The sequence below is a fragment of the Pristiophorus japonicus genome, chromosome 7 (assembly GCF_044704955.1).
Source record: "Pristiophorus japonicus isolate sPriJap1 chromosome 7, sPriJap1.hap1, whole genome shotgun sequence".
NCBI lineage: Eukaryota > Metazoa > Chordata > Chondrichthyes > Pristiophoridae > Pristiophorus > Pristiophorus japonicus.
This window is the reverse complement of record NC_091983.1, coordinates 222154715-222176889: the sequence shown is the minus strand read 5'-3', so window position 1 is coordinate 222176889 and position 22175 is coordinate 222154715. Positions and strand designations below refer to the sequence as shown.

General features: G+C 46.6%; 1 protein-coding gene across 2 annotated transcripts; it reads left to right on the top strand.

Moving 5' to 3' along the window:
• The first annotated feature begins 6132 nt into the window (after positions 1-6132).
• Positions 6133-16882, top strand: LOC139267475 (histone H3.3A). 2 transcript variants are annotated; one of them, XM_070885838.1, is made up of 4 exons: positions 6133-6295; positions 12373-12528; positions 13622-13775; positions 16538-16882. In XM_070885838.1, the coding sequence occupies exons 2-4, from the start codon at positions 12401-12403 to the stop codon at positions 16664-16666; spliced, it is 411 nt and encodes a 136-aa protein (XP_070741939.1). In that variant the 5' UTR covers positions 6133-6295; positions 12373-12400; the 3' UTR covers positions 16667-16882. The 2 variants fall into 2 exon arrangements, with proteins under 2 accessions (XP_070741939.1, XP_070741940.1); XM_070885839.1 differs by lacking the exon at positions 6133-6295 and adding an exon at positions 8142-8223.
• The last annotated feature ends 5293 nt before the right edge of the window (positions 16883-22175 follow it).

Below are 22175 nucleotides of genomic sequence, written 5' to 3'. Positions count from 1 at the left end.
AGGATGATCAGGGCTGGGAACTCAACATCCAGGGGTATTCAACATTCAGGAAGGATAGAATAAAAGGAAAAGGAGGTGGGGTAGCATTGCTGGTTAAGGAGGAGATTAATGCAATAGTTAGGAAGGACATTAGCTTGGATGATGTGGAATCTATATGGGTAGAGCTGCAGAACACCAAAGGGCAAAAAACGTTAGTGGGAGTTGTGTACAGACCTCCAAACAGTAGTAGTGATGTTGGGGAGGGCATCAAACAGGAAATTAGGGGTGCATGCAATAAAGGTGCAGCAGTTATAATGGGTGACTTTAATATGCACATAAATTGGGCTAGCCAAACAGGAAGCAATACGGTGGAGAAGGATTTCCTGGAGTGCATAAGGGATGGTTTTCTAGACCAATATGTCGAGGAACCAACTAGAGGGGAGGCCATCTTAGACTGGGTGTTGTGTAATGAGAGAGGATTAATTAGCAATCTCATTGTGCGAGGCCCCTTGGGGAAGAGTCACCATAATATGGTGGAATTCTGCATTAGGATGGAGAATGAAACAGTTAATTCAGAGACCATGGTCCAGAACTTAAAGAAGGCTAACTTTGAAGGTATGAGGCGTGAATTGGCTAGGATAGATTGGCGAATGATACTTAAGGGGTTGACTGTGGATGGGCAATGGCAGACATTTAGAGACCACATGGATGAACTACAACAATTGTACATTCCTGTCTGGCGTAAAAATAAAAAAGGGAAGGTGGCTCAACCGTGGCTATCAAGGGAAATCAGGGATAGTATTAAAGCCAAGGAAGTGGCATACAAATTGGCCAGAAATAGCAGCGAACCTGGGGACTGGGAGAAATTTAGAACTCAGCAGAGGAGGACAAAGGGTTTGATTAGGGCAGGGAAAATGGAGTACGAGAAGAAGCTTGCAGGGAACATTAAGACAGATTGCAAAAGTTTCTATAGATATGTAAAGAGAAAAAGGTTAGTAAAGACAAACATAGGTCTCCTGCATTCAGAATCAGGGGAAGTCATAACGGGGAACAAAGAAATGGCGGACCAATTGAACAAGTACTTTGGTTCGGTATTCACTAAGGAGAACACAAACAACCTTCTGGATATAAAAGGGGTCAGAGGGTCTAGTAAGGAGGAGGAACTGAGGGAAATCCTTATTAGTCGGGAAATTGTGTTGGGGAAATTGATGGGATTGAAGGCTGATAAATCCCCAGGGCCTGATGGACTGCATCCCAGAGTACTTAAGGAGGTGGCCTTGGAAATAGCGGATGCATTGACAGTCATTTTCCAACATTCCATTGACTCTGGATCAGTTCCTATCGAGTGGAGGGTAGCCAATGTAACCCCACTTTTTAAAAAAGGAGGGAGAGAGAAAACAGGGAATTATAGACCGGTCAGCCTGACATCGGTAGTGGGTAAAATGATGGAATCAATTATTAAGGATGTCATAGCAGTGCATTTGGAAAGAGGTGACATGATAGGTCCAAGTCAGCATGGATTTGTGGAAGGGAAATCATGCTTGACAAATCTTCTGGAATTTTTTGAGGATGTTTCCAGTAGAGTGGACAAGGGAGAACCAGTTGATGTGGTATATTTGGACTTTCAGAAGGCTTTCGACAAGGTCCCACACAAGAGATTAATGTGCAAAGTTAAAGCACATGGGATTGGGAGTAGTGTGCTGACATGGATTGAGAACTGGTTGTCAGATAGGAAGCAAAGAGTAGGAGTAAATGGGTACTTTTCAGAATGGCAGGCAGTAACTAGTGGGGTACTGCAAGGTTCTGTGCTGGGGCCCCAGCTGTTTACACTGTACATTAATGATTTAGACGAGGGGATTAAATGTAGTATCTCCAAATTTGCGGATGACACTAAGTTGGGTGGCAGTGTGAGCTGCGAGGAGGATGCTATGAGGCTGCAGAGCGACTTGGATAGGTTAGGTGAGTGGGCAAATGCATGGCAGATGAAGTATAATGTGGATAAATGTGAGGTTATCCACTTTGGTGGTAAAAACAGAGAGACAGACTATTATCTGAATGGTGACAGATTAGGAAAAGGGGGGGTGCAACGAGACCTGGGTGTCATCGTACATCAGTCATTGAAGGTTGGCATGCAGGTACAGCATTGCAGTTAAGAAAGCAAATGGCATGTTGGCCTTCATAGCAAGGGGATTTGAGTATAGGGGCAGGGAGGTGTTGCTACAGTTGTACAGGGCCTTGGTGAGGCCACACCTGGAGTATTGTGTACAGTTTTGGTCTCCTAACCTGAGGAAGAACATTCTTGCTATTGAGGGAGTGCAGCGAAGGTTCACCAGACTGATTCCCGGGATGGCGGGACTGACCTATCAAGAAAGACTGGATCAACTGGGCTTGTATTCACTGGAGTTCAGAAGAATGAGAGGGGACCTCATAGAAATGTTTAAAATTCTGACGGGGTTAGACAGGTTAGATGCAGGAAGAATGTTCCCAATGTTGGGGAAGTCCAGAACCAGGGGACACAGTCTAAGGATAAGGGGTAAGCCATTTAGGACCGAGATGAGGAGAAACTTCTTCACCCAGAGAGTGGTGAACCTGTGGAATTCTCTACCACAGAAAGTTGTTGAGGCCAATTCACTAAATATATTCAAAAAGGAGTTAGATGAAGTCCTTACTACTAGGGGGATCAAGGGGTATGGTGAGAAAGCAGGAATGGGGTACTGAAGTTGCATGTTCAGCCATGAACTCATTGAATGGCGGTGCAGGCTAGAGGGGCCGAATGGCCTACTCCTGCTCCTATTTTCTATGTTTCTATGTTTCTATGTTTCTAAACACATTTGTTACACAGCAATCCCAACCCCAACATCTAAATTACTTGATATTTTTGTAGAGGTGTTTTCCTGGCTCACTTAGTAAATTCACCACATAGTGTACACTTCATGACATTTCTGAGATGCGACAAGGCATTACATAAATGTTCGTTATACACAAAAATATATAGAAGGTACAAACCGGATACAGGCCATTCGGCCCAATCAGCTTGTGTCGCCGTTTACCTCTGCAGTGGAGTATTTAAAATAAACACTCAACACCAGGCCTGGGTTCGAAGATTCAAGTCTTTATTTTACACTGGTGTGGAGACCGCCTGCTCTCTGTCTGTAGCCAGACTTCTCCGATGATGTAAAGTTCCAAGCAATCTTTTATACACTTAATGATGCATGTCAGCCTCATGCACGATCTCCCTGTGCCGTTTAATTGGCTCAAATCCCACGTGCACAATTGCTGATTGACTAATTCCTTTTCGCGTCACACAATCATTGGCCTATGTCTCATACCAGATGGAGTTTCTCCAACGTGTTACTTCTGACCCGTTGCCCTGTTTAACTGCCTCTCTGGGCCTCCCGTGGTTCAACAGTTTGGCTATTTGTAATTGTCCTCAGGTTACACAGCTTGTAACAATCATTTAATCATTCTGACATGTTATTTAGTGCTATCTATTCTGTCCTTTAAATACCTTTGGAAAGTTGACCACTACAAAAGTCCTTTTTAGTTTCAAGTCCCATTCTTAACCCTTTAATTATACCAGAGCTTGAAAGTCCCACTTCACCCTCCACACGAGCAAATAGTCCCAATCATATTTACCTGGTCTTTTCCAATATTCCTTCAACTTGCATCCCTTAAAATCTGGAACTCTGTCCCCCAAAAGGCTGTGGAAGCTGGGGGTCAATTGAGTAGGTTGGGCCTCTACTTATTGGAATTCAGAAGAATGAGAGGTGATCTTACGGAAACGTATAAGGTTATGAGGGGGCTTGACAAGGTGGATGCAGAGAGGATGTTTCCACTGATGGGGGAGACTAGAACTACAGGGCATGGTCTTAGAATAAGGGGCCGCCTATTTAGAACTGAGATTAGGAGAAATGTCTTCTCTCAGAGGGTTGTGAATTTGTGGAATTTGCTGCCTCAGAGAGCTATGGAAGCTGGGGCATTAAATAAGTTTAAGACAGAAATATACAGTTTCTTAAATGATAAGGGGATAAGGGGTTATGGGGAACTGGCAGGGAAGTGGAGCTGAGTCCATGATCAGATCAGCCATGATCTTATTGAATGGTGGAGCAGGCTCGAGGGGCCTTATGGCCTACTCCTGCTCCTATTTCTTATGTTCTTATGATGTTTCCGAGACTGAAATCATTAGTATTTTGTCTGTTAAGGGTATCAAGGGATATGGGTTAAAGATGTGTGCGTGTTGAGGTACAGATCTGCCATGAAGAGGACCGAGGGGCTGAACGGCCTGCTCCTGTTCCTGTGGAAGCCTTTTTCTTTCACCTACCTGGCTAATCTAAAATGGATGTTGACACCGTTTCTGCGTCAACCTCCTGCCTGTCTCAGGCAGCAAGCGGTTCAGGTAGGAATATAAGACCAGCTCAGCTCTCTTGTGCGTGTGGAGTAATAAAATTATCTTTCATCCTTACTTATCCAAGAAGAGCAGCTGCTTGGAGCAACTAGACTAAGGTTGCCAACTCTAGTTGTTCATATTCCTGGAGGTGTCATCACATGACCTCCTGCCTCCAACCGCCTCTGCCATTGGTTGCCCAACTCACCCATACTTGTGGTACACTGCCTTCCCACGCCAACCGCAAAGTGAATAGACTCTTCATTACCCGATTGGATGATTCTTGACTCAGCCTTTATTCCCCAAGTCGGATACTTTTATAAGTCATCATCATAGGCAGTCCCTTGAAATCGAGGAAGACTTGCTTCCACTCTAAAAATGAGTTCTTAGGTGATTGAACAGTCCAATACGAGAACCACAGACCCTGTCACAGGTGGGACAGACAGTCGTTGAGGGAAGAGGTGTGTGGTACTGGTTTGCCGCACGCTCCTTCCGCTGCCTGCGCTTGGTTTCTGCATGCTCTCGGTGATGAGACTCGAGGTGCTCAGCGCCTTCCCGGATGCACTTCCTCCACTTTGGGCGGTCTTGGGCCAGGGACTCCCAGGAGTCAGTGGGGATGTTGCACTTTATCAAGGAGGCTTTGAGGGTGTCCTTGAAACATTTCCTCTGCCCACCTTGGGCTCGCTTGCCGTGTAGGAGTTCCGAGTAGAGCGCTTGCTTTGGAAGTCTTGTGTCAGACATGCGAACAATGTGACTTGCCAGCGGAGCTGATCGAGTGTGGTCAGTGCTTCGATGCTGGGGATGTTGGCCTGATCGAGGACGCTAACATTGGTGTGTCTGTCCTCCCAGGGGATTTGCAGGATCTTGCAGAGACATCGTTGGTGGTATTTCTCCAGCTACTTGAGGTGTCTACTGTACATGGTCCACGTCTCTGAGCCATACAGGAGGGCGGGTATTACTACAGCCCTGTAGACCATGAGCTTGGTGGTAGATTTGAGGGCCTGATCTTCGACCTCTCTTTTCCTCAGGCGGCCGAAGGCTGCGCTGGCGCACTGGAGGCGGTGTTGAATTTTGTCGTCATTACTTTTATAAGTAATAAACAATTGAAAATTTAAAATGAAAACATTTTTTAACCCTCCCTTATGTTTTTCTGGTTGGCTGGCAGTCGTGTCCTGAAGATTAAGCTCTAATTTCTGGAGACTCCAGGACAATCCTGGAGGGTTAACAACCCTAATTTACTGGACGGGACAGAGGTGGGTACCCAAAGAGCTACTGGTGCTCAATAAAACATAGGCCAGCAGGAGTCACCACCTTCTGTAGAGGAGGAGAGAAAACTGGGGGGGGGTTGGGGGAGGTGGACGGCTGTGTGTGAAATCAAGTTTTATACACTGCTTAAACATGTCCTACATTACAACAGTGGCTACACTTCAAAAAGTACTGCATTGGCTGTAAAAGCGCTTTGGGACGCCCGGTGGTGGTGACAGGCGCTAGAAAAATGCAAGTCTTTCTTTAAATGTGCAACGGTCAAACAAATGACAAATCTTTAATTCTTGCCTGCTTAATTGCCCTCATGTGCCACACAGTGGAGGGAAGGTGGGGAAACCCTTTCAATTGAGATTGGGTGTTTTGCTTGGGGGGGGGGGGGGGAGGGAGGAGAAGGGTTAATATTCCTCCCCCATTCCACACCACTTCATCCTCTTGCAATCAGCTTGTAAGCTGTGCATTGCTTCCATTGCAGTGGGTGTGGGTGTATATAGACAGAGAGAGAGAGGGAGGCCTGGGCGCGGGAGCTTCTGGGAAGGCCCCAGTCAGCCATCTTCTTCAATTGTGTTTTTGCAGCGAAAGGGGAATTAAAAAAAAAAGCCACATTTCCAAAAGAGGCTCGCGCGGGGGGGAAAAAAAGCAAGCAGGGAGAGAGAAAAAAAAGACAAGGTAAGTGCAGCGTGTTGAATTAATGCATTAGGTGGCAACTTCAGATACAAAGTGTCCCCCCTCCTCCTCCTCTTTCCCCCCCCCCGGTTGCAGTGACTTTGTGTCCAGCTCTTTGTGAAGGGCTGTGCAGAGCAGAGCTGCTGTAACAAACTTTAAGGTGTCCATTTTGTGGCCGACACATTGTAGCAAATCGGCGCGTTCCCGGGCCAGCGTTACACTTGTGCCTCGCTCGCCTCTCTCTCTCTGTGTGTGTGTATTCTGTAGTTTGATTTATCTCCTCAGTATTTGTGTTGCAATGCATCACCATTCCTAACCCGTGCAAACTCTTTTTTTTTTTGTTTATTTCGTCGAATGAGCTCGATAGACAAGAATTGGGACTTTTTCCCTTCCGAAAATGGCTTTGAGTCTTTTTTTGTTTTGCTGCGGGCTTTTAGTGTTTGTTGCAAATGTATTATTTTTCTTTAAAGTTTTTTTTTAAAGCAAGGGGGGGAAGCGGGACGTGCTGTTTTTTTTCGCTTTCTGCGCCTCCAGCTGTTGCAAAGCTTCACCATCTTTGCTCTATCTCTCCCTCCCTTGTCGCATCGCCCATTTTAAAAATAGTTTCCCGGTGTGAGTGTGCAGCTCCCTCGCTCCCAAGAGTTTGGCTGCTTTTCTGGGTTATCTTTTTTTTTTTAGGAAAGGGTTAAAATTGGATTTGTTTCTAATCTTTTTTTTTTTCTCTCAACAAAAACAAATGCTGGCCGGAAATCCCAGAGGTGCAGATAATGCCAATTCTATCTGGCTCGCCAGCTTTTGAGTTGCTGTTTTCTTGAGCCTGGGCTGGTTCGGCAGGCTTGAGCAAGGTGCTCGCTTCCTGAGTCACTTGGTGTACACCAGGGCGAGAAGTTTGTGTTGATCTATCTCTTTTTTTGAATAGGTTTGGTCTAGATTTTATTTTCAATTTGCTAACTAATGTTTACACATCGAATGGAGTCCATTTTACTGAGTGTGTACAGGTAATCTTGGCTTCCTGTTGGTCACCAGCACAGGTGGCGCCTCCTATTTTACAAACCATGAGACACGAGCAAGCTCCGAACAAAAACACTTTTTAAAAAAAAAACATTGCTATTTGCCCAAGTTTCAAAAAAATATATTTTTAAAAATGACACGCTTCAGCTGCTTGGCCCCTTAGCCCTGGAATTTTCTCCCCCCCACACCTTCACCCCTCCTTTTTTTAAGACGCTCCTTTAAAACTGACCAAACTTTTAGTTATCTGATCTAATATCCCCTTTGGTTCTATGTCAGATTTTGTCTGATGATTGCTCCTGTGAAGCGTCTTGGGATGTTTTACTATTTTAAAAGTGCTATAAAAAATATAAGTTGTTGTCTCTTCCATTCCTGGTAATGCAGACAGTTTATTTCCTCCACTGCCCAATTTTCTTTTTTACAATATGCTCGAAATGTCCTTATTTTGTTTTAACTATTCAGGGCAGAATGGATTGGGGGGGGTTGGTGGGGATTCAAATGGCATGGGTTACTTAATCATTGGAGGAGTTGTGAATGGAGCTGGACAGCAAACAGCCCCACTTCTGACCTTTTAATAATGGAGAAAAGGTCACTGAAGTAGCTAAAGTTGATTGGGCTGAGGAACTCCTGCGGCGATGTCCTGGGGCTATGATGCCTCCACCATCTTCCTTTTTGTATCATGGTATCACATGGTATCCAGCCACTGGAGTGTTTTCCCTTTGATCTCGATTAACCTCCGTTGTGCTAGGACTCCTTGATGCTACCCTTGGCCGGCCGGACGCTGGCTCGATGCTGAAGGTAGTTACTCTCCCGCCCCTCCTCTGGCGTTCAGCTCTTGCGTCCATGTCTGGATTAAGGCTGTGACGAGAACTGGAGCTGAGCGATGGTTCTAGCAGAACTGAGCATCGATGCGCAGGTTATTGGTGAGTAGGTGTCACTTGATGGCACTATTGCTGACTGTTTCCATCACTGCCTGGGCAGTAATTATTCATATGCTAGCATGGATGCTGGTGGTAGGCCATTGACTGCAGAAGGCGTCACACTTGGGGCTTAATTGTATATTTATTTGGGCGTAACCTGAAGTCCACGTGTCAAGTAGGATGCACTGGACAACAATGTCGAGAGATCCAGGACTGGCCAGTTCTAGCACCACACTGCAGCTAACTGCACATGTGGTGAATCTGACCTGGGACCTCCTTTGCCTGTTTTTCTTTGTGCTACACCACTTTATGCATTTACCCATCGAGCCATGAAGGGAGCCCATTTTCCCCATCAAATTATTTTCTCCCTTTCGCTTCTCTTTCCCCGCCCCTTCCCCCCACAACAAATGATTCAGTTGGCACTTCTAATTAGCTCCATATTTCTGCCAGTTCCTCTCCTCTCTGGGCCGGCTGCCCAGCAGCGAACAATTGAGATCAGGAACTTGGATGTGGATTGGGGATCATGAGCACAAACGCACTTTACCTTGACACTCGGTTAGTCACTCTCTTTATGTGATTGCAGTAAATGGATTTCAAAATCTCTGTCCTCATCTTTAAATCTCTCCATGGCCTTGTTGCACCCTGTCTAGGAATTCTGCAACAGACATTTATCCAACCTACACCAGCTTCTGTTCCTTTGTCTGAATTGCTAATGCTCCCTGCTCCACCTCTCTTTCCCTGCCACCCCCACCCCAAATAAAACCCCTTTCTTCCTGCTCCGTGCCCACCTCTAGTAAAGTGTCACGCTCCGCATAAAGATTTCTCCATCGGTCTTCAGTTGTTTAAGGATCAGTTTGACTACTACGATCAAAGCATAGGGGGATCAAGGGGTATGGTGAGAAAGCAGGAATGGGGTACTGAAGTTGCATGTTCAGCCATGAACTCACTCGAAGGGCCGAATGGCCTACTCCTGCACCTTTTTTCTATGTTTCTATGTCAGATAAGTTGGAGCATTGTTAGTGCTGAACTACCAGAGACGTGTGTTCTTTAAGGTGAAATGTTAAACCAGAGCCACGTCTGTCTGCTCCAGTGGGTCATGTGAATGTTAAAGATCCTGTTTCACTGAAGAGGACTGTTAGCGATTAAGGAGCACGTAGTCTGGTTAGTAGTATGGATAGACAGGGGTCAAATTACATTTAATGCAGAGAACTGTGAGATGATGCATTTTGGAATGGTGACTTGGGAGATGACATAGACATGTGGTAAGTGTAGTATTCTTGGGAGGAACAGATGACTTTGGATCTGTTTGGAGTTGCGAGATGAGCCCAAAAGTGATGCGCATCAATGAGCTTTTTTTTTAATAAGGCGAAGAATGTTGACCATGTAATGCTCAATTATTCTGCTGCTCAGACCAAGTCAAATAGTTATTCAGTATACACATGGTGAGGGTCACTGGCCTACATCGACTCCTGGTCCGACGCCTCAATTTTAAAATTCTCAGCCTTGTTTTCAAATCCCTCCATAGCCCTCGCTTCCCTCTAACTCTAACCTCCTCCAGCCCTAAAACCCTCCTGAAATCTCCGTGGTCCTCCAATTCTGGCACCTTGACCATCCCTGATTTCAGTCACCCCACATTGGTGGCTGTGCCTTCAGCTGCTTGGGCCCTAAGCACTGGAATTCCCTGCTTAAACCTCTGTCCTCCTTTTAAGACGCTCCTTAAAACCTACGTCTTTGACCAAGATTTTTGTCGCCTCTTCTAATATCTCCCTATGTGGCTCGGTGTCAAATTTTGTTTGATGCACCTGTGAAGACCTTGGGCCGTTTACTACGTTAAAGGCGCTATATAAATGCATGTTGTTGCTGATAGAAGATTCTGGTAAATTTCAGCCTCCAGATCAGGATGGAATGCAAGTCTCTCTTTTTTGAGAATACTCTTGCTTTACGTGTTTCTGTTTAAATTGTTGCTCTGGATGTAGCCGTGGTTGTTTGGATCCAATGTTGTCGTTACGTTCTGCGCCTATTGGCAGCCGACAGTGACCGTAGAGTTGCCCTGGTGCGGTTCTGAAGCTGCCAGTGATTTGTTATGTTGCCTGACGGGAATGGGAGCATGTTGGTGAATGTCTTGAGCTGTGTGACTCTGGGCTGGCACTCTGATTTCAATAATGCTTTCCCACCCAGGATAGTTAACCAACTGGCAGGTGAATTATGTTTCTGTACTCGCTGTTCGTTTTTTTTTAGCTGGTTGTGAAAGAGACAATCTATCTCGTACTGGCGATCAAAGTTGTCCGTATTTCCCAGCGAGAGTCAAACTACCTGTTAACTTAAGAGTAGCTTCACCCTACAAACAGATTACCTGAGAACTAGTCGGGGTAAACCATCTCTATGGATATGGAATGAGTGCGTCCCACCCTGTAGCGGGGTGGTGTGTGTGTATGGAGGGCCCCACTCTGTAGCTGGGGGGGGGGGGTGTGTATGGAGGGCCCCACCCTGTAGCTGGGGGGGGGGGGGGGGTGTGTATGGAGGGCCCCACCCTGTAGCTGGGGGGGGGGGGGTGTATGGAGGGCCCCACCCTGTAGCTGGGGGGGGCGGGTGTATATGGAGGGCCCCACTCTGTAGCGGGGGGGGGGGTTGTGTATGGAGGGCCCCACCCTGTAGTGGGGGTGGGGCAGGTGTATATGGAGGGCCCCACTCTGTAGCGGCGGGGGGTTGTGTATGGAGGGCCCCACCCAGGGGGGGGTGGCGTATGGAGGGCCCCACCCTGTAGTGGGGGGGGGGGGGGGGCGCGGGTGTATATGGAGGGCCCCACTCTGTAACGCGTGTTTCCAGCACAGAAGGAGGCCATCGTGCCTGTCTGGCTCTTTGGTAGAGCTATCCAGTTAGTCCCACTCCACTTCTCTTTTCCCCACAACCCTGCAATTTATTTCCCTTCCAAGTATTTATCCCAAAGTATCTATCGTCTGCAACATGTTGAGCTGAATGAGCCCACGATGGATGTAAAAGGCATTGCTGAAGGACAATTTGATCTCCTGCTGTGTTGCATGGGGATAATCTGGTGTTGTCACTGAGATGAATTATCGGGCAGTAATGTTGTCGAGTGGGATTGAGATGACTGATCATAAAACTGTTGAGGTCAAGGTTCATTTAGCTTATGTCTGTCATCCGAACTCCCGAGATGGGGCTTAATACCTTTTAATTTACTTAGCGATAACTTGCCGTCCATGTGAATTATCTCCTGTAAGAAGCTCCTAATATATGCTGCAGAAGTTTTCCTTTTTGAAGGCACCAGTAATGTTGAGCGCTTAAAGATACTGTTGGACGCTCCTTGCTTGGCTCGGAGAGTTTATCCAGGGAGTTCCTGCACCACTAGTGAGAGACGGGGAGGGAGGGAGTGTGGGTCTGGGTTTGATTCCTGGTCTCTGCTGAACTGGCTAATCTAGGTTGGGACCTTGACGCTCCTGAGCTATGGAGGAGAGTCACCAACCAGGGTTGCTGCTCGTGAGCGCTGTCCAGCGAGCAACACTGCGTGGTTTGCACAGGCTGGCGCTCACATTGAAGAATAGGCCCTTGGGTGGGGTATTGGAGCGTGATGGGCATTCTGAGCTGGGTGGCAACTTGCCCATTCTAGCTGTGGGTCGTGCGAGCCATTGGTGGAAAAGTGAAGACTGGCCATGATGAGTGTACTGGAGTGTAGTGGTTATGTCACTGGACAAATCCAGAGGCCTGGACTAATAATGCAGAGAACGTGTGTTCAAATCCCCCCAGGGACAGTTGGAGAATTTGATTCTTGTTCTCTAAAAGGAGGAAAAGATCGAATTGTTGAAAACCCATGTCCTTTTTAGGGAAGGAAATCTGTCGTCTGTCTTGGTCTGGCCTGTGTGTGACTCCTGTCCAATAATAACTGCAGAGTGGCCGCGTAAGCCACTCGGATCCACCATCACCACCTCAGGGCAACTAGGGATGGACCATAACCGCCAGCCTTGCTAGTGATGCCCATATCTCGGGAGATTAATTGACACAAATCTAGGTGCACTGAAGCATGATTCCCATTGCATTTGAGTCAATCCTATTGGGTCCTTTGGCACTGCCCTGCAGAAGCTGCAGTGTACGATACGTGATGTGCTGGGATGATATCTTGCCCTGTTTGTATTTCAGGTCCTAGGACAACTCGGAAGGAAGGAAGATGGCTCGTACCAAGCAAACTGCCCGCAAATCCACCGGTGGCAAAGCGCCCCGGAAGCAGCTGGCGACTAAAGCTGCCCGTAAAAGCGCGCCATCCACCGGTGGTGTGAAGAAGCCTCATCGTTACCGGTCAGCGGCTGAACCGTTAATGGGTGGGGGGGGGGGTTGAACTTTAGACCTGGGCTTGAGCAGATCTCCACTTTGTTACCGAGTTGGTCCTTGCCAATTCACTCCCCCGCCCCCTCCCACACCCGTTCGGCTGGGGTACAGCGTCAGTGAGACCGTCACCAGAGGCAGGGGCACGCGCGTCACTTGATCTCGCAGCCAATAACAATCCCAACCCATTGCCCACATGCTGCCACCTAACCAGCAGTGCTCGTTGAACCCTGGCTAGCACGGGGGAACCCCAGTCCGTGTTCTCTTGCCTGACCCAAGGGCCATTTGAAGGCTGTTCCATTGCTCCTTGATGCCATCCCGACTGACTCACTGAATCATCTCGGAGCCCTCGAGTGAGTGTGAGGGGTGCAGAGACCCTGTTGCAATTTTCCCAAATGGATTATAGTCCATGGAAATGAACTGCCCCCAAAGTGTTGTGAAGAATGCTGGTCACCACGGTCTTTAAAGGAAAAGTTTCTATGACCAGAAATGGATCCCCACATTTATGACAAGGTGCTGCTACTTTGGGTAGGGGGAGGACGAGAGTAGTTGAATTTGAAGAGTAAATATGATCATTGTTTTCTTCCACTGTATCTTGAGCTTGTTTTTTTTTTCTGCCCCCTCTTTTTATATATACCATCGCACAGGACCATGGAGCCTTACAGCACAGAGCAGGCCATTGACAGAACTGTTCAAATAGTCCCATTCTCCCCCCCCCCCCCCCACACTCTTTCCCCAGAGCCCTGCTGACAATTCCTTATTGAGACAGTGCATCCCAGATCAAACTCGCTGCCTAAAAGAATGTTCTTACTGACAAAGAATCAGACTGTGTAGAAATGGGGCATCTGTTAGTGAAGGGCCATTTTTCTATGTGTGTACAAGGTGTCTCAACCAGCTCTGAATCCAACTGTCTCAATTAATTTTTGTCAAAACTAAATCCCCCCCCCCAAAATTTTTTGGGGTTTGTGTTAAATCCTAAAAATGTGTACGAGTTATTCTGAAATACAGATTGCGTCTGCTGCAGCTGGAACTCACTGATTTAAATCTGCGTAACCTTCTTTCCCAGCCCGGGTACCGTGGCCCTTCGAGAAATCAGACGCTACCAGAAGTCCACTGAGCTTCTGATCCGCAAGCTTCCCTTCCAGCGGCTCGTTCGTGAAATCGCTCAGGACTTCAAGACCGACCTGCGCTTCCAAAGTGCTGCCATTGGCGCTTTGCAGGTGATTTATTTTTTCTCTCTGAAATTTTCCCCCCTTCTGGAACTCCTTCCCCAGGAGAATGGATGGAGGGAGGGAGGGAGGGAGTGGGCGGGTGGAGAATTGAAGCAATCCGTAACCTTCGCCCCCCCCCCCCCCCCCCCCCCAATGCTGTTTTTTCCACGTGAGCCTTGACGTTGAGTGTTAAACCAGCGGGCACTATATCTGTCCTCGTTCACTGTTTATTGTGAGCGATAGTTGTGGCTCTGTGGGTAGCACTCTCGTCTCTGAATCAGTAGCTTGTGGGTTCACGTCCCACTCCACAGACTTTAGTACGATATTTAGGCTGACACTCCAGCGCAGGGAGTGCTGCACTGTCGGAGGTGCCGTCTTTTGGATGAGATGTTAAACCGCGATCCCATCTGCGCGCTCGTGGATGTAAAAGATGCCATGGCACTATAATCAGGGGCGTTTTCCTGGTCAATACTTATTTGGGGATTCCAGAACAGGGGAACATAACCTTAAAATTAGACCTAGGCCGTTCAGGGGTGATGTCAAAAAGCACTACTTCACACAAAGGGTAATGCAAATTTGAAACTCTTTCTTCCCCCCCCCCCCCCCCCCAAAAAGCTGCCATGGCTGGGGGCAAATTGAAAATTTCACGACTGTGATTGTGAGAGATTTTTGTTAGGCAAGGGTATTGAGAGTTATGGAGTTAAGATACAGATCAGCCATGATCTAATTGAATGGCGGAAGAGGCTTGAGGGGCGGAAGAGGCTTGAGGGGCTGAATGGCCTTCTCCTGTTCCAATGTCTGCGCACTCCAGCAGGTGTGGGACCATTGGGACTAAGAGGTCAGCTAACTCGTCAGAGGTCAAACCTCTTGGTTTGAATGGTGCAGAAATGGTGACTTCACCGCTCTCTCATCGGGACACCTTCTTAATGAGTTCTTGGGAAACGCCTTGTTTATTTCTGCTTCCTATCTCCACTTCCCCTTCTGACAGAGAGGGGAAATAGAATGAGAGTAAACTAGCAAGAAATATAAAAACTGAGTTTTTACAAGTATGTAAAAAGGAAGAGATTAACTAAAGTAAATGTGGGTCCCTTAGAGCCAGAGACAGGAGAAATGACAGAGACATTTATGTCTGTCATTACAGTAGAGGACACAAAGAACATACATTGTGGGGAACCAAGGATCTAATGAGTGAGGAATTTAAAGTAATTAATATTGATAAAGAAAATGTACTGGAGAAATTTAATGGGACTAAAAACAGACACATCCCCTGGACCTGATGGCCTGCAGCCCATGGTTTTAAGAGGTGGTTGTGGAGATAGTAGATGCATTGGTTGTGATCTTCCAGAATTCCCTAGATTCTAGGCTGGTCCTTGTGTGTTGGAAAGTAGTGAATGTAACACCACTATTCAAAAAAGGAGGGAGGGAAAGAAAATAAATACAGGGAACTACAGACCAGTTAGCCTGAAATCAATAGTAGGGAAAATGCTGGAATCTATTATTTGGGACATGATAACAGGGCACTTTGACAAATCATAGTGTGATTTGTCAGTCAACACGGTTTTATGAAAGGCAAATCATGTTTGACAAATCTATTTAGAGTATTTTGAAGGTATAGCTAGCAGGGTAGAAATGGGTGAACCAGTGAATGTAGTATATTTTGATTTTCAGAAGGCATTCGATAAAGTTTTTCAATTGACACCAGACAGCAAAACAAAGGGACATGGGTAAAAGCCTGCTAACACTCGCCTCTCTGGCCTGGAATACATCTGGCACGCATGTAACTTGAACACATTGAGTATTGGGCTTTGTACTATGGGAAAGGATATTGAGGCTTCAGAGGCGGTTTAATGTAGATTCCCTCAGAGGTTGCCCGGTAATGAGGAAATACAAATATGAAGGAGGACTGGGGGGGGGGGGTGGGTTGAAAATCATGAACGGCTAAGTACCTTCTACAGGGTCAGTCGAAGCGGACCGCTTCCAGTCGACGAGAGGCCAGAGACTTGGAACAAAGGGCGGAGAAAACCCCAGGGTCCAGGGTCAATGACTGAGACAAACTATTGTCAACATTCAAGATTAGATTGGATAGGTGGATGATGGAAAAGGGGCTGAAGGGATTATGGGAACAGGGCAGGTAAATGTGAAGAGGACAGTTTGATGGCGTGGAGGGTAAACATGGGCTGGTTGGCATGCTTCCGTGTTGGAAAGAAAGACTTGGATTTATATAGCGCCTTTCACTACCACCGGATGTCACAAAGCGCTTTACAGCCAATGAAGTACTTTTGGAGTGTAGTCACTGTTGTAATGTGGGGAAACGTGGCAGCCAACGTGCAAACCAGCAAGCTCTCACAAACAGCAGTGTGAGAATGATGATCTGTGTTTATGTTGATTGAGGGATAAATATTGGCCAGGACACCGGGGATAATTCCCCTGCTGTTCTTCGAAATAGTGCCGTGGGATCTTTTACGTCCACCTGAGTGTGCAGATGACTCCTCGCTTTAACGACTCATCCGGAAGTTGGCACCTCTGACAGTGCAGCACTCCCTCAGCACTGCACTGGGAATGTCAGCCTGGATTTATGTGTTCAAGTTCCTGGAGTCAGACTTGAACCCACAACCTTCCAACTCTGAGGCGAGAGTGCTGCCCACTGACGCTGTAGATTCCATGTATTTCAGGAGAGTAGGGGAGTAAGTTGGTTTGTATGGGGTATCTTTGTATTTATGCATCAATACTATTTAACTTTTCTTTCTCTCTTTCCCCCCCACCCCCTTCAGGAAGCCAGTGAGGCCTATCTGGTGGGACTGTTTGAAGACACCAACCTGTGCGCTATCCATGCCAAGCGTGTGACGATCATGCCAAAGGATATACAGCTAGCTCGTCGCATCCGCGGGGAGCGTGCTTAAACATCCCATCACCTTGGGGCGGGGACGGGGGAGTTAGCATTGAAGTCTTCACCCCCATAATCCCAACTTTCAACTCTGTCTCTTTCTCTCCTCCCCCACCCCCCCCGCAAAAAAAAAGCATAAGAATAATTTAAAATCAGTCCATTCTTCCTATCTGGTAGTAGTCAGTGGGCTGTTTATCATTTCATTTCCTTGGGAGAGGGTGGGGGGAAGGGAGGTGGGGGGAGGGGACATGGTCGTGGGAGGGAGGAGGGTGGGGTACATGTCTGGGGGGGGGAAGGGAGGGAGGGAGAAGAGTGGCGGTCATGGGGATGAAGGCGGAGGAGAGTGGGATATGTTTGTGGGGGGGGGGAGGGAGAGTGGGGGAACATGGTGGGGAAGGGGAGAAGAGTGGGCTATGTTAATCGATGGGGTGGGTCCTGCGATTCTAACTCCTTTTGTGTGGAGGGGTGCTGGGGAACAGGTGGCAGAATGATCTCCAAACATGCGCTGGCTACTCCGGTTACGCGTGTGTGAATCTTCAATGCAGAAGAATGAAATTAAAGAGCGGGCAGATTTATGTATTTGATTTTTTTTTTCTTTTTTCGTTTTCCAACAATGCAGCTTTGAAAATATTTTAAAACAATTTTTGATTTCTGAACAACGCCAGCATTTGGGAGAGTTTTTTTTATATAGTACGAACTTAAATTTCTTATCGGATCTGAAATATAAAATTTAATATTTTTCATAAAGTAGATCCCATTGTTTGCTTTACTTTTTTATAAGAAATGTTTTTGGTGTATTTAGTAACTGTTTTTAAATATTTGCGTGTCCTCTTGTGCTGTTTCCAGTAAGGTTTTCCTATTAAAGTATTTGAAACATAATGGTGTTGGGTGTGGGTTATTTAAAAGATCTATTATATAAGCGGTGGGGACTGTATAACAGGCATGTTTTCCTCACGATACGCGACGGCCGGTTTAATGCAGTAAGTAAGTGCTACAGAACAAGAATGTTGTCGCTCATCAGTATCCGCAGCTCCGGGAGTCGCTACCTGAACGGACATCCTTACCATCTGGCCCTGCAGCGGCAACCTCGTGACCCTGAAAACTTGAGTGATTCATAAGAAGGTTGTAGATCAAGAGCACGAGGAGCGAACTAGTGAGAGTGTAGCTGTTTCTGCCTGTAATAATTAAGTGCAAATGGTGAACTGTTGCCTTTTTTGGCGAACTGTTGCCTTTTTTGGCTGAGCGAAGTGACTGGCCATTTCAAGCGATGCGGACTGCAATTTAAAAATCTGGCAACGTCTACAATGCGGCCAATAGGCCAGAGGGTGTAATCACACAAGCCAAGACTCTTGCTTGCAATGCAGTCAGACATTTTTTGTTAAAACCTTCGGCGATGGTTCTGATGTTTTGTGTTTTTGTTACGTAGAAACAGAAAATAGGCGTAGGCCATTTGGCCCTTCGAGCCTGCACCACCATTCAATATCATGGCTGATCATGCAACTTCAGTACCCCATTCCTGCTTTCTCTCCATATTCCTTTAGCTGTAAGGCCCACATCTAACTCCCTCTTGACTATATCTAACGAACTGGCCTCAACAACTTTCTGTGGTGGAGAATTCCATAGGTTCACAATTCTGAGTGAAGAAGTTTCTCATCTCAGTCCTAAATGGCTTACCCCTTATCCTTAGACTGTGACCCCTGGTTCTGAACTTCCCCCAACATTGGGAACATTCTTCCTGCATCTAACCTGTCCAGTCCCGTCAGAATTTTATGTTTCTACGAGGATCCCCTCTCATCTAAACTCCACTGAATATAAGCCTTGTCCATCCAGTCATATGTCAGTTCTGTCATCTGGGGAATCAGTCTGGTGAGCCTTTGCTGCACTCCCTCAATAGCAAGAATTTCCTTCCTCAGATTAGACCAAAACTGTACACAATATTCAAGGTGTTGCCTCACCCAGGCCCTGTACAACTCAAATCCTCTGCCATGAAAGTCAACATACCATTTGCTGCCTTCACCACCACCTGTACCTGCATGCCAACTTTCAATGACTGATGTCCCATGGCACTCAGGTCTTGCTGCACCTCCCCTTTTCCTAATCTGTCACCCTTTAGCTATTCTGCCTTCCTGTTTTTGTCCTCAAAGTGGATAACCTCACATTTATCTACATTATACTGCATCTGCCCACTTACCTAGCCTATCCAAGTCACCCTGCAGCCTCACACTGCTACCTAGCCTGGTGCCATCTGAACCTTGGAGATTACATTCAAATCCTTCGTGGCATCTCCAGGAGTATCATCGAAGGAGCCTTGATTCTAAGATTAAATGTAATAGCAAAAGAAAGCACCTTCCATGATCACAGATATCCTAAAGCATTTCACAGCCAATGAAGTATGTTTTGAAGTGTAGTCACTGTAGTAATGTCAGAAATGCAGCAATCAATTTGCACACAAGCAAATTCCCACAAACAGCAATGTGATAATGACCAGATAATCTGTTTTAATAATGTTGATTTAGGATAAATATTGGCCAGGTCACCAGGGATAACTCCCCTGCTCTTCTTTAAAATAGTGCCATAGGATCATTTACATCCACCTGAGAGCAGCCAGAGCTTCGGTTTAATGTCTGAAGTGTAGCACTCCCTCAGCCCTGTACTGGGAGTGTCAGCCTGGATTTTTGGGCACAAGACTCAGGAGCAGGATTTGAACCCACAACCTTCTGACTCGGTGCTACCCACTGAGCCACAGCTGACATCTTGTGTATATATTGTAAAATGTAGATTTACAGAATACATTGCAGTGCCTGGATGGGTCATGGGTGTTGGTAATTTGTAAATGTAGCAATAGTATTATGACAACACAAAAATAACAGACCCACATTAGCGCTAGGCTATCATGTTACACCTTAGTGCACACTTTGAGCCCCTTCAGCTCAAGGATTGGCTGCAGTATTAGGTAATTGCCATTAGAGGGAGCACCAAGATTGTTGTCACACACTTGGTCTCCCAAGAAATAGGAACTAGAGTAGGACTATCAATTAGTTCATGGCTGATATGTATGGTAACTCCATTTACCCACCTTTGCTCCATATCCCATGGTGACTAGTGGAGTGCCGCAGGGCTCAGTGCTGGGACCCCAGCTCTTTTTACAATATACATCAATGATTTGGATGAAGGAATTGAGAGTAATATCTCCCAAGTTTGCAGATGACACTAAATTGGGTGGCTGTGAGAGCTGTGAGGGTGACTTACACAGGCTAGGCGAGTGGGCAAATGTATGGCAGATGCAGTATAATGTGGATAAATGTGAGGTTATCCACTTTGGGGGCAAAAACGCAAAGACAGAATATTATCTGAATGGTGGCAGATTAGAAAAAGGGGAGGTGCAACGGGACCTGGGTGTCATGGTACATCAGTCATTGAAAGTTGGCATGCAGGTACAGGCAGTAAATAGTATGTTGGCCTTCATAGCTAGGGGATGAGAGTATCGGAGCAGGGAGGTCTTACTGCAGTTGTGCAGGGCCTTGGTGAGGCCTCACCTGGAATATTGTGTTCAGTTTTGGTCTCCTAATCTGAGGAAGGACATTCTTGCTATTGAGGGAGTGCAGCGAAGGTTCATCAAACTGATTCCCGGGATGGCCGGACTGACATATGGGGAGAGACTGGATCAACTGGGCCTTTATACACTGGAGTTTAGAAGAATGAGAGGGGATCTCATAGAAACATACAAGACTCTGACAGGACTGGACAGGTTAGATGCAGGTAGAGTGTTCCCAATGTTGGGGAAGTCCAGAACCAGGGGACACAATCTTAGGATAAGGGGTAGGCCATTTAGGACTGAGATGAGGAGAAACTTCTTCACTCAGAGTTGTTAACCTGTGGAATTCCCTGCCGCAGAGAGTTGTTGAGGCCAGTTCATTTGGATATATTCAAGAGGGAGTTAGATATGGCCTTTATGGCTAAAGGGATCAAGGGGTATGGAGAGAAAGCAGGAAAGGGGTACTGAGGGAATGATCAGCCATGATCTTATTGAATGGTGGTGCAGGCTCGAATGGCCTACTCCAGCATCTATTTTCTATGTTTCTATGTATACAGCCCAACACACAAATCAAGTCCACTGTTCCGAACACCGCAAGGTGCAAATCAACAGCGTGGTCACTAATCGCATTTGGTGTCTTTATAAGTCGCACTGCAGTGTGTTGGGCGAGATGCTTCCTGGGGGGGGGGGGGGGGGGGTGTTGGGGCGTGCAGGGTGCTGTCAACTCATCACCAAACATTATTCACACTTTCACCCCAAGGTCAACACAGCTCAGCAAACTGGAACTCTGCTGCTGGGACGTTCTCACTAGTTCGGTTTGGCTCCTCCCAAATACAGCAGCTTTGAAAGTGGATAAATCCCTGTACCCGGATGAAATGTATCCCAGGCTGTTAAGAGAAGCCAAAGAGGAAACAGCAGATGATTTGACCATCATTTTCCAGTCCTCTCTGGCTACAGCTGTGGTGCCGGAGGACTGCTAATGTTGTACCGTTGTTTGAGAAGGAGAAAGGGATAGACCGAGTAATTCCAGGCCAGTCAGCCTGGTGGGAAAATTATTGGAAAAAATTCTGAGGGACAGGATAAATCTTCATTTAGACACGGATTAATCAAGGACAGTCAGCATGGATTTGTTAAGGGAAGGTCATGTCTGACCAACTTATTTTAATATTTTTTGAGGAGGGTCAATGAGGACAGTGTGTATGATGTAGTGTGCATGGATTTTAGCAAGGCTTTTGATAGGCCCCACATGGCAGACTGGTCACAAAAGTAAAAGCCCATGGGATCCAGGGCAAAGTGGCAAGTTGGAGCCAAAATTGGCTCAGAGGCAGGAAGCAAAGAGTGACAATTGATGGGTGTTTTTGTGACTGGAAGGATGTTTCCAGTGGGATTCCGCAGGGCTCAGTGCTAGATCCCTTGTTTTTTGTGGTATATATCAATGATTTGGACTTTAATGTAGGGGGTATGATTAAGAAGTTTGCAGATGATACAAAAATTGACCATGTGGTTGATAATAATGAAGCTGTAGACTGCAGGAAGGTATCAATGCACTGGTCAGGTGGGCAGAACAGTGGCAAATGGAATTCAATCCAGAGAAGTGTGAAGTAATGCACTTGGGGAGGGCTAACAAGGCAAGGGAATATACATTAAATGGTAGGACACTGAGAAGTGTAGAGGAACAGCGGGACGTTGGAGTGCATGTGCCTGAAGAAGGTGGATAAGATGGTCAAGAAGGTATAATGGAATACTTGCCTTTGTTAGCCAAGGCATAGAATACAAGAGCAGGGGGTAATGCTTGAACTGTATAAAACACTGGTTAGGCCACGCTGGAGTAGTGTGCGCAGTTCTGGTCATCACATTACAGGAAAGATGTGAGTGCACTGGAGAGGGTACAGAGGAGATTTATGAGAATGTTGCCTGGATTGGAGAATTTTGGCTATGAGGAAAGATTGGAGAGGCTGGGGTTGTTTTCTTTAGATCAGAGGAGGCGGAG